This window comes from Ixodes scapularis, unplaced genomic scaffold, assembly GCF_016920785.2.
Source record: "Ixodes scapularis isolate PalLabHiFi unplaced genomic scaffold, ASM1692078v2 PGA_scaffold6__148_contigs__length_123643588, whole genome shotgun sequence".
Lineage (NCBI taxonomy): Eukaryota > Metazoa > Arthropoda > Arachnida > Ixodida > Ixodidae > Ixodes > Ixodes scapularis.
Genome location: NW_024609881.1, coordinates 104,402,397 through 104,414,428, shown reverse-complemented (window position 1 = coordinate 104,414,428; position 12,032 = coordinate 104,402,397). Strand labels below are relative to the sequence as shown.

Genomic DNA, 12,032 nt, shown 5'->3' with positions numbered 1-12,032 from the left:
GAATCTCGTGTCAAACACACATGGCAGACATGTATCGCAGGCTTAAAATGATAAGCTAGTTTTGAGGCCTGTACATACCTTAAAATAGATGAATATCCAGAACTTTTGATCGTCTTAGGCGCTTTCATTCGTCTCAGCCCAACCGGCCTGCCGACTGAACGTTTTCGCCGTCGCTCCAAGCGTCATGAAGAGACCGGCGGTGACGCTGGTGGCCGCGGGCTGTGCGCGTCTGCGTGGTTTGGGGGACTTTATCAGATCGGTCCGCGTCGGGCAATGTCCTCACCTAAAGAGTATATATCTTAAGCCAGACTTCATGTCTCCTTGTGTCTCATCGATACCATCGACCAAATCGAAATCAACATGGCGGTCGCCGTCTCGGTTGTCTCGGTGGCGATGGGTGTTTCAGAAGTCGTCCACACTGTTATTCGTGTAAAACCACTCCAAAACACATTTTTGAGTACCTTGCATGATTTTTAACAAAGTTATTCGCTATGCAATGTGTCAATTTATACTGATTTGTGTAAATAACGTGTATTTTACCCCCAAATAGTCAACAAATAGTCGGGACTTGGAAACAATGTAGTTCATATCAGGGTTAGTGTGGGCAGCGCAAGTGACTGCAGAAACAACGTGGCATTCGGTATAAGCGCTGTTGATGAAGAGTTCTTTGTTCGGCCTAGAGGTACTAAGAGCCTATTTTGCGCCGCCATTTTTGAGCTTACTGCGGAGTAGGTGAAAATGGCGATCGTGGCAATTTCAGAATGTGACCTTTTGAGCTTAGATGCGGTGTCAGGAAGCTCGGGCACAGAATTGGGCAGTACCGTAATACAAATGTATCGCGATAGTATTTCAGAAATATATTTCGTATCTGTATTCCTGTATCGAAATACATTTGGAAAGTTTCTTGATATTGCGATGCAATCAGGATAAAATGTATTTTGTTACATTTCTTCAAAAAGATCCCCCCTTCAAAAAAAAAAAAAAAGTCCAAACGTTTTTTGTTTTTGTTTTTTTTCTTTAATTTAAGGTTAAGTAGGTGCTGGGGCATTGTTACTATGCTAACCAACTATCCTTTCGATTCTCGAAACTATTTTCCTATGCGTCCTCTTCTCTCATCTGAGAAGAGTTAAGTAGTCGGGCACTGGAACCAGGTAGCCTGCCAGGAGTGGAATCGGAGCATCTACTACCGCGCATGTCTCTAGGTAAGGGTTTCATGAGTCATTGTTTGCTGGGAGCCAATGCCCGCTGCTAACCGTCTCTCTTGCCTTACCCTACAGAGTACACCCAACCGGCAAAGCTGAGTCACAGTCCGTTGCAGCACGAGCCTGGTGGTGGTTGATTTGAAATAGTAGGATAACACACGCAGTGAAGTTCAACAGATCTCTGAATATGTCCTCGCCCGTTATTGCACGGGTCAAGGGTACGTCATAGGTCGACGTGAACGTGACCGGCTGCTCTGCTGACCCGATACCCAGGAAGGAGGCCAGACGTGGCCTCGTTGTGCCGACCCAGACTTCGTCCACCACAGGTGTCCCCCAGTGGTTCGTATCTCTGGCCCATCCCACGGCGTCGTCACTTCTCACAGGCGGCGAGAGAGCCTCCCACTCAAGACTGAGTAGTCTGCTCCGGTCTCCACGAGTGCCGATGCGTCGTGGCCGTTCATAACAACGTTTAGGATTTTGAGCACCGTTGCAGAGGCGTCGTTGCGATGCGTGGGGTCGGGAGTGTGGGAGCGCTCCGGTGTTCTTGGAGGCTCTTTACTTCGGTCGTCTTCGGCACCGCCACCTCCAGGTGTGGCCGCACTCAGTTTTCCCGGCGACGCAGGGGGGACAAGCTCTGTCGGCGGGACCGACGAAGGGGCGATGCCGGACGTCGTGGGGGATGGTGAGCGGGATCCCCGAGAACGACCCGGCACTAAAGATGGCGGACGGCGCAGGTACTCCTCAAAGTTTCTTGTTCGTTCTTCCAAGGGGGGGAGGGACGTTCGACGCAAACCTTCCCCCATCTAGAAGAAGCTGCACAGTCGGTACACTTCGCCGGCCTCCCCACACTGGTAGCATATAGGGCGTCGGTCAGCCGTTCGCCACACGTCGGTCTTCCGGGGTGCACGGGGCTCCTGGCAGGCGTACTGGGCCTGCTTGTCGTGGCTTGGGTCGTACGGTGGCGCAGGAGACTGACGTCGGGGCGGCGCGACATAGGCGCGAGGAGGAGGCGTTGGCCGTCGGGCCATTGCGGCGTAGGTTAGAGTGGGTTTCTCGGGGACTGCCACGCTAATGGAAGCCTCTCGCTGGATGACTCTCTGGGGCTTTTCCCGCACGATCTCGGCGATGGATATCGAGGCAGGGCCATCAGCTGCGGGAAGAATTTTCCGGAGTTCTTCCCGGACGATGTTGCGGACAATTCCTAGACGGTTGCCAGCGCTGATGCCGCCCTGGTCGGATCGGGAAGATGCCAGCGTCGAAGCAACAGGCGTGCCGGCGAGTCGGTTGTAGTGGCTGTCTCGGATCGACAGGGCACGCTCGATGTTAGTTGCTTCGGCAACGAATCCATCGACAGTAGCTGGTGGGTTAGGAACAAGGCCGCCGAAGGTGTCACTCTTCACGCCTCTCATGAAGGCTCGCAGCTTTTTCTCCTTGGTAGACTGAGGGTCGGCGCGGCTGCTCAGACAGAGGAAACCTCCAACGAAGCTTGTGACAGTTTGTTTGTGGACCTTGCGTCCCTATTTGCAGGAGGTCTTCCGCTCTCTGTAGTCATTGCAGGTTCGTGAATGCCTCCTTCAGGCCGGCAATACAGGTGTCCCACAACGTAAGTGAAGCCTCGTGGTTCTCGAACCACTGCCTCGTGGTACCCTCCAAGGAGAAGTAGATGTTTTGGAAGCGCTGCTCAGTGGTCCATCCATCATGGAGGGCTACACGTTCATACTGGAGAAGCCAGTCCTCCACATCCTCGTGGGCCTCGCCATGAAAGGTCGTCGAGTTTCGCTGGGCGACGGGCAGGTAGACGACTGCGGCGACAGTCGGGGTCTGCGACGACTGGTGGTCCATCGTCGATATCGTTGGCAGCTTGGCATCAGTTGGCAGAAGTCCGAGTTAAGGGCAGCGCGACTGAATCGGGTCTCGGTATTGTCTTCGTTGGGCCTTCGTGGGATCGGTGTCGGACGTGCACTGCGTACCCTCAGAGGGGTACGCTGCAGGAACATGCGCTACCCCACGCCTCTACCAAAATGTCAGAAATAGAGGTGACGAAACAATGAATAACTGAGAAAAATGCAAAGCCCAAAAGGGCAAACTTGTGCTCCAAACAAAAATAAAATTGGACAAAAGGTAACGACTGAGCGTCGTGGGCGTTGAAGTCGGTGTAACAGCAGGATCGAACGCTGGGACGAGACTGACTCCGCTCGCCATATCTCTCCTATTTATCCGCGTGGGTTTCTGGAACAATCGTCGTAGAAATATCGGAGCGTAGGACATTCGGAACTCGATCAGATGACAATCTTCTCGAACTTACCAGAACGCCAAGTTGAAAGAATTAACAAAACAAAAACACTCCGCTGACTGGAATCGAACCTTGACTTTCCCCGCGACATTCAAGCGCGGTGACCATTCGTCAACTCACACGCTCGCTCGGCGACGCGCGTTGCATGTTATATAAATAGCTTTTTACGTTTTGCGTGCACGAGTTGAAGGTTGTCACATTTTTGGCATGGTCCGTGTATAAACATGCGATCTATATACATCCGCAAAATGATGTTTCCGCCAGCCACGTTTATTAAGTTTATGTGTTAATTAATTTGCACACTTCATCTGACATAAAGAATACAGAGACATTATGCATCGTTAAGTAACATGAGTTTATTTTTTACATAAAAGCTTGTTGTTTTTCAAAGCGTTGCGAATTGACATCACACGACTGAAAACCATAAGAGAACCTATTTTCATCCGAGATTTGTGACAGAATGAGAAAAATCAGTGCTGTTTAAAAACAATAGCCCATTACCAAGTGCATTTTATAGAGTGGTGTGTTCAGGTTGACGTTTTTCAGTGTTCAGATGTTACGGGATGATTCAAGAGTAGCAGCTTGTGTCCTTGTAAAAAGCCTTCGGGTATCCACAGTACGCGAGGAATACAAACCAGCATTCCTGCAGGTCAGTAGTGGGAGTTGTATTGTTCTTAAGAAAGAACTCACAAGCTGAAAAGTCAGAAAATATAATACAAATAATAAATTTAAGCATTACACTCTCAAGTGACACTTTCAAATTAAAACGATGTTTTCAAAATGCCCTGCCTTCTGATTTTGTATACTAACCTCTTATTTATGAGGGTACCCGAGTACATTTATATAAGTATAAATACAGATGATACCGAGGTTGTCACCATCGTACGTGGGGTCCAAATGATTGCTCAATATAAAAGTGACGCACATTGGTGGAAATAGCCAACGAAGCCACAGGAGCGTGCGGTCTCCGAGCTACACTATTTTTAATAACGCTCACCTATTTTATATCAAACATGGCAAAAGCCAGATAGCCAGATTTTGATAGCCGCTAATCTCGCAACCGGCCAGAAGAGGGCTCGAGCATGTTCCTCTTGCCATCAGTATGACACGGGCGTGTTGCTCGAGACCGCGCGCTCCCGTGGCTTCCTTGGCCCTTTCCACCAGTGTATTTCATTTAAAGTGCTCAAAGCTATTTCTATCGCAGCTCCCTATCATATGCATTATGCAGTTGATTTATAGGCGACGGTAGCTGGCATCGTTGCATGCAACTAAAAGAGTACATGATTAAGGCTGATTCACACATCTGAGCTTAAGTTTGATCGACTGCAGGCCCACTAGCGCCCCCTGCCAGTTAGCCGTGCAGCACTCTTTATCTGGGTATAGATATTTATATCTTTTACGCATCATTATTTCGATGTGGGCTTGAAATAATTCTGACAACGATATAAGCCTCTATGTTCCAAGTGAAGGAAAGGTATATGAAAGTGGCCAATAAATATATGGGGACTTAAAGGGTCATAAAAGAACTTATATAAGCTATATGTAAGCCAGATATACTTTATCTTATTTTTTATATGTTTGTGGGACAAATCCTTTTTTTTTCACACGAGGGTTTCCATATATATATTATGCATTTTGCGAATACATAAACACATTCAGAGTATTTATTTATTCAGGTTACTTGTTTTTAATTCGAACCGTTTCTTGGAGTGGCAAAGAGTTAGAAGAGTGCTGTACTGATCGTGTACTTATCAGGCTCGGGGACATTAGCTTAGGAGATAATTTCCTTTGTAAGTTGTCTCATTAACTAAAATTTGTTAAAAAAACTTTTAATTTGTTTTGTGGGTCATGTTGCAAGTGCAGAATTGCCGGAAATTAGTATTAGAGGATAGATTAATTTACATATTTTGCGAATATCTTGCAGTTCTTTTTTTTAAATTAATCAAGTTCCACGCTTGTTATCCAGATATAAAAATTCCGCAACAATAGGGTCGCAAGCGCACCACTTCCGACCCCTCTTCTCGCACTGAAGAGTGACCTAATCCTTTTACTGAGGCCGTCACGATATCGGCCGTGTGTTCTTGGTGCGCCGATGACTCAAGTGAAAACGTGGCTAAAATGCATATGGCTGCGTTTACATCAGTGCTACGGCAGGGCATCGAATTTAGACGGATTCAATAACACAAGCGGAGTCTCTGCAATCACAATCGCCGTATCTTATTTCGATGCTATACGATAGCATCCATCTACCCGGGGCTTGTGTCATTCTTCTAAACATTTTTGTGAGCGGGGCTCGCGAAGCCCTTTGTTCCCACACTTTTTAAATCAAGCTAAAAACGTTAAATTATTAATAATCAATATTTAAAAAAACGACTGTACTTTCGCCAATTTTTTTTTTAATCGGTCAGTGCTCTAATAGAAATAATCGGCAATATTGCAATTTCTACATGACCTCTTTATAATCAACAAGAAAAAGTAAATGATCAAATTTTAGCTAATTAACCAAATTACCTGACGATATCCCATCATTTAATATTGGCAGAATCTCATTATTACATGTTTAAAGACATGTAATAATGAGAAAGCTTTTACAACATGTTTACATGTTGTAGAGGTATCACCCGATTAAAGAAAATTCTAATTAATGTCGAGCAGCATGCATACAGCTTCGAAATGCTACCATGGCTACCCGAGAGAATGGGGTTAGTGTGTTCCCTCGTTGTAAGCAGCTACACCTAAGTACACCACACTGGATCACACACAAATGCAGATGTGTGTCAGCTTTCAATACCGAAAATCTTTCGAATGGGGAAAGTAAGTCTTAGCATAACTTTACTGTATCCGCTCGTGATACTGCAACATTACACACGTGATTTGCGCCACTTCCTAATCTATCACGTTTATGTAATCATTACACGTACCAGGAGTCCCGTTTTCGGTGCTGTTAACTTTCTTGAATACGTAGCAATTCTTGAAATTGGACACCAAGACCCGCCGCAGACCTAATGAAAAGAAGAAAAAATATCAGACATGATGCGTAGAGAAACAACCGAAGTTATTCTGCCTCAACGGGCAACTTGTTTTTCTACAGTAACTGAGAAATTTAGCCAGTGCGGTACAACCGCTCGCCTGGGGTCTTTAACACGCACCACGCAATAGTGATACGCCACCGAACGCCAGTACGTCCAAATCGAAACGGACGGGGATGGGGACTGAACCCAATATCTCTGGGTCCAGCAGGGCGAGCTCTCAGTTAATGTTCTCCACCATGTGATGCCCCAACACGGGTACATGAAAGGCCTCCAGAACGAACTCCTTTAAAGAATCGGCGATTTAGCTCGCGATCTTGCGCTTATCGGAGTGCGCTGGCTCGCCTACCGTCTGAAGGTGTTCGTTCTGTAGGCTTCTATCATTCCGGTCTGACAGTGGTATAACACCCTCTTCCAAACACCTCCTTTACATAAGACGCATTTAAGGCGGATGAATGTTCAATTTATGTGACATTAAATGTTCTCATAGGCTTGTTGGACACATTCATACTAGTTATATTTTTAGTTCAGGGCCTCAGATAAATCTTTACCCGCTAACTGTAAGCGGAGCGTTAGGAATATTGCGTAAAGTTTTCTGCAAACATGCAAAAGTCGAGTCGCGGTTGTCGTATCTCCGGCAAAATATTCGGCTCGTAGCGTTAGCTGCACTCTCACCTACATAAAAACGATGTACAGATCCCTTTTGAGATTGTCTTAGTGAATATCCTGCAGCAATAGGGGCCCCTTATGATGGTTTGTGGCAAGCAAGGAGGCTATCATAAGAATATTTAGCGTTGTTGTAACGCTAACGACGTAAATAAAAGGTGTTCTAACTTTCTGTCAGCTCAAGTTACTGTTAAGTGCAACAGAAAGTACATGGCGGCCTAAAGCAGTTAATTACGAAGCAGTGATAGCGTTTTGACTCCAAAATCCGAAAAAAGAACTCTGTAAGTAAAGGCCATTGATCGAGTGCTACAGAGCTATGCGGTAAAGTAGAAACGGGGGAGTTGTTCTTAAAAAGTTTGTATTATACGTATTGTAAAGTATTATACGTCATAAGTTCGTAATATACGTGAACCCGCTGGTTCTCGATCGGCGGTATTCGGGCGGAAAGAAAAGGAATTTCCAGCCGCAAACTGTGTTCTGCTTTCTTTGGCTCTTATCTGTCATGTACAAATAAAACCTTTGGAGAGCATAAATAAAAGTTACTATTATCTGTGAAAAGTTACAATAGTTTAATGCTATCCCTTGCAAATTTGTTTTGAGGGTTCGAGGCAGAATTGCGAACTATCTTATGCAAGATTAGTCTAGACAAGGGGCATTACAATACGTCTTTACTAAGGCTATCATGTTTTGCAACGTAACTAGAACAGTAAGCAACAATACAAAACAGCACGATGCATTTAAGAACATATACACGAAAACGTATAGAAAGAAGGTTACCGTATTGATCCTGAAGAGAGATTTGGGTAGGAGAAATCGCATTTATGTCCGAATAAAAGCGTAGATATTTTTTTTCTATACTTTGACTGAAATATTAAAAAAGAGATGATAAATGTAAAGCGGAAAGAAAATTAAGGAAGTAGGAGTGCGTCCTTAAAAGTTACTTTTATGTTTGAAGGTATTATTGTATATGACATTTCATAACATGAGAGGCATAAGTCTACGTAAATGCAGTTTTCTTGTTGGTGACAGTACTGCACTAAAGTTGCAGACATATGAGTGAAATCTTGAGCTTTTTCGTAGATATATAATATTTATTCAATATTATTGCAGTAATCATATCTTTAATGCTTTGGTCTCACTAGAGCGACACACAAAACCAACCGACACCGACAAGCTTGACAAGTACGTACCCGAGGCTTGTCATATCAGTGTCATAACTTGCTACACGTATCACAAATAAGGGGTAGCTTGATACTAACGTGTAAACATTTTAAATAGGGAATGAAGTGAATCTTTAATATACCGCAATTAATCGACTACTGCATTATCTGCCGTCCTTACATTTAACTTATTAATTGGTCAAAGGTGCTCCTTTAATGCCATTGTCACGGACATCGTCCCTGTCGTTGTCGAACCCATCATCAAACACTTTATTCTCAAATGATCTGCGACCCAAAGCCAACATGCAGTCAAAAAGTACGAGTAAACTCGTCTGCGACCTATGGTACTCTGACTGCATAATTTCCTACTAAAGTAAATCTCTCATAATGGCGTTGAGTTTCCACTTTCACGTTTCAACTGCCTATTTATGTGGTAGACCAGAGATAAGTACCTAAATTCGCTGTTCTATTTAAATATTTCTGTTTTATAAGTGTCATAAATAAGTAGGTCTAAGAAATTTTTCTTTTTCCAACATCTTAGAATTTTGAATCAACGAACCTACGCCAAATCAATCAAATAAATGTCTTGGATGATAAATTTAATACTGAATTCACAGGACTAGAAGAAACACGGGAATAGGGCCAGAAATTATATAATGATTTACATATTTACTGTGATAACTTCGCAGCTTTTTAACAATATCATTAATTTAACCGAATGACTACTTAAGCATAGGCCAACGAATAATCAAGTAATTATTCCCAATAGGTGCGCAGGTATTTAATTATTTTTCATTGAAATGGCACCTAATAATACAGTGATGGATGCCATGCAAGCATTATCACGTTAGCATTATGCTTCCGATCGCACTGAATATCTAAAACAAATGTGGGTCAAAATAGTTCTTTTGCCTTTACCTTTCCTCCGTGCGATATTTCAGAAGAGTTAAGTTATCCCGAGTCACAGCATGATATTCATCAACAATATAATCCATCATATGAATTTTTATTGTCCACTGGTGCTTCTAAAATACTTTGATTTAAAGAAAAACTTTAACGCGTGGTTGCAACATGTGAAACTATCCCTGGTACCCTGGGAGTCTTTATTGTGACTTCCTCCGAGTTGGTCCTCTAGTTTTGATTTTCAATTTGATAGTTTTTGTAAGAATATCTACCAAACTTGGAAAAATTAATGAAGTGTGTCGCTGGTCTTAAGTGGTTCCTAATTATAAAACAAACTGTAGTCATACTTCCTGCCAGAAGTGATCATTTTGAGCTCCAAATCTGCCTCAATAGGCAATGTCTTCTGAGTTTGTATTCCACATAGTCTTGGGTCTTTTTTCTCGTAGGTTGAGGCGTACATGTTTGCCTCTGGAATGCGGTACAAAACCTGAAATACCGAATAATGCGTTCATCCAGAAACGTAAATGACGTCTGCACAATTATTTTGATTGGATATTTATTTCATTCCACATTTTTCACGTTGCAAGGTAATACAGGAACTATTTGAATAAAGAAAAAAAGGTCACTTGACACCTTTTTGAAATTTGTTTATGCTATCATATATTCATGATGTTGCCTGATGTTGGTTTTACCTCGGTAATATATTTCGGGATTTTAACAATTGGATTGCAATATACGGCCGCATGCGTGGCCACGTTTACAACGCAGGCGGCTGCCACGTGGACAAACGAGGTTAGAAATCCCCTGAACTGAGAGCTTTGATTTCTAATTGTGTACTTTTCAGGAAAGTGTGAGACAATTCTGGCTGTCATGGAGTACGCTTTTTTTTTTTTACTTTCCAAAAATATACTGCGTCTTTAAAAGCAACTGTAAGACGCCACTTCGAATCAGTCCCTCTCCGTCAGAATGCGCGCTGTACTTTTGGATTCACTTAAAGGAAGAAGTTAGCCTTATTAAATGTTTACTGTCAGTTTTACATTCGTCTGCCGTTTTCCATGCGCGAGATGACCTCGAGTGACAATTTAAGATAATAGATAAAGTGCATATACGGAGGATTCCGTGTTTTCGGAGTTTATTTCTCGTGAAATTTGGAGGGCGTTTTCCGGAGTTTATTTTTAGCTGGGAATTTGGGGTTTATTGGAGTATATTTTTGTTAGATTCCCTTTCTCTGAAAGTCCATGTTTATTTTACTGCGTAAAATTTAAAAAAAAAAATAAAAAAATAAAAATAAGGTTCGGGTACCCTCAACCCCCTCCCGAAGGAATTCGGACGTGCTAAGAGGCTAACTTCTTTTGCCAGTAGTTCTAGATTTCAAAGGAAACTGAAGTGGGATCTCCTGAGGACCACTGACTGCGTGCTCTCAAAAGTTTAGTTGTAAACTCCGTTCTTTGTCCTGTTTATATTGTCGCTGTGACCTGAAAATTCTGAGTTTTTGGGAAAAATCCCAACTGACGGAAAATTTACCGACGAGTGTTTTCGGATTTTTTCAGATTATTTTGAAAACACCGAACCTTACATGTGCGTAGCTAACCTGGAAGCAGGATTATGTGAGTTTGGCCATTTCATTTCAACTTGTGCAGGAAAAAAAGGTCATTTCTCCTGAGGTTATGAAAACAAAACAAATGTGATAAGCACCTCATTCATTAAGACACACCTAGAATTCTTTTTGGCGTCATATTTTCATTTGTCGCGATTATAACTCCTAAATGACCGAACATGAACAGCGGACCGCGGGGCGGCCGGGATGACTCTGAGGGCTAATCTGACCTGCGGGCCGGGGTTTGCAGACCCCTGTTATGGGTCATTAAAAAACTAATAAAATAAAAAAGTTAAGAAAAATAATGTTTAAATTTGTAGTTTTAAAGTTGTATTTAGTGTTTAAAGGCTTTTACCGTGAAGTAATTTTATTTGGCTATACTTAAGAGGTATGATTAAAATTTGTTGTCGTATGATATTTACGCTATAAAAACAAAATATCATCCAAGATACGTAAACTGTCGTCAAAAAACCAGGTTGTAGAGGATTTACAAAAAAAACTTTTAGGAGCATATGGAGTTTTGCATTCTATATAAAATTATGTAAATGGTTCATTTGTACTGCGGCAGGTATATGAGCCTAAGAAAGCTGTGACGATCGCGTCAATCTCAAATACGTCTTGGTCCTTAGAAATCAAGCACATAAGATATAAAAATGGAACGAAAAAGTGTTTTGTACAACCGATGAATTTGCCCAACATATATAAATTGTAACAGCGCAGCGTCATCACCATCAGCATCCAGATTATCATTGCCATCCACGACAGTGCATCGCCTGCACGGGCGATGCGTGGCTCATGCCAGAGCTCGGGGGGCAGAACTGCTCCAGGGCTCGGCCAGCAAAGCCGGTGCTTTTTATCTCTACTTTGTCTTTCGTACAATATATATATATATATATATATATATATAAATATATATATATATATATTTCAAAAGTATTTGAGACATGTTTTTTTTTCAGCACTATTTGAAATAAAATCGCCCTCTAACAATTGATCCACATAAAATAGTTTCAGGAAAAAGACTAGTTACCTCCGGGATCTTTTGATATTCGTTCATGAAGATGGTGTCCTCTTTTAAAAGAGGCGTGCGTACAAGCAACCGAAGTAAATTCAATTCATATAAGAATTGTTCACTGCTTGAGGATTCGGCGGGGTTCGGCCATACACCTAGGTAAAGAAACA

The 12,032-nt window shown here is 42.8% G+C and overlaps 1 protein-coding gene across 1 annotated transcript in view; it reads right to left on the bottom strand.

Annotated features, from left to right (window-relative positions):
* Positions 1-4,063: 4,063 nt before the first annotated feature.
* The window catches only part of LOC115317008, a 32,175-nt gene continuing 24,206 nt past the window's right edge, over positions 4,064-12,032 (bottom strand). Inside the window, exons 6-10 of the mRNA XM_040214565.1 lie at positions 11,881-12,017; positions 9,601-9,740; positions 7,968-8,053; positions 6,417-6,497; positions 4,064-4,188 (exon numbers count right to left, since the gene is read on the bottom strand). Of these exons, the coding sequence (XP_040070499.1) occupies positions 4,064-4,188; positions 6,417-6,497; positions 7,968-8,053; positions 9,601-9,740; positions 11,881-12,017 (569 nt within the window). The remainder of the gene's footprint in view (positions 4,189-6,416; positions 6,498-7,967; positions 8,054-9,600; positions 9,741-11,880; positions 12,018-12,032) is intronic.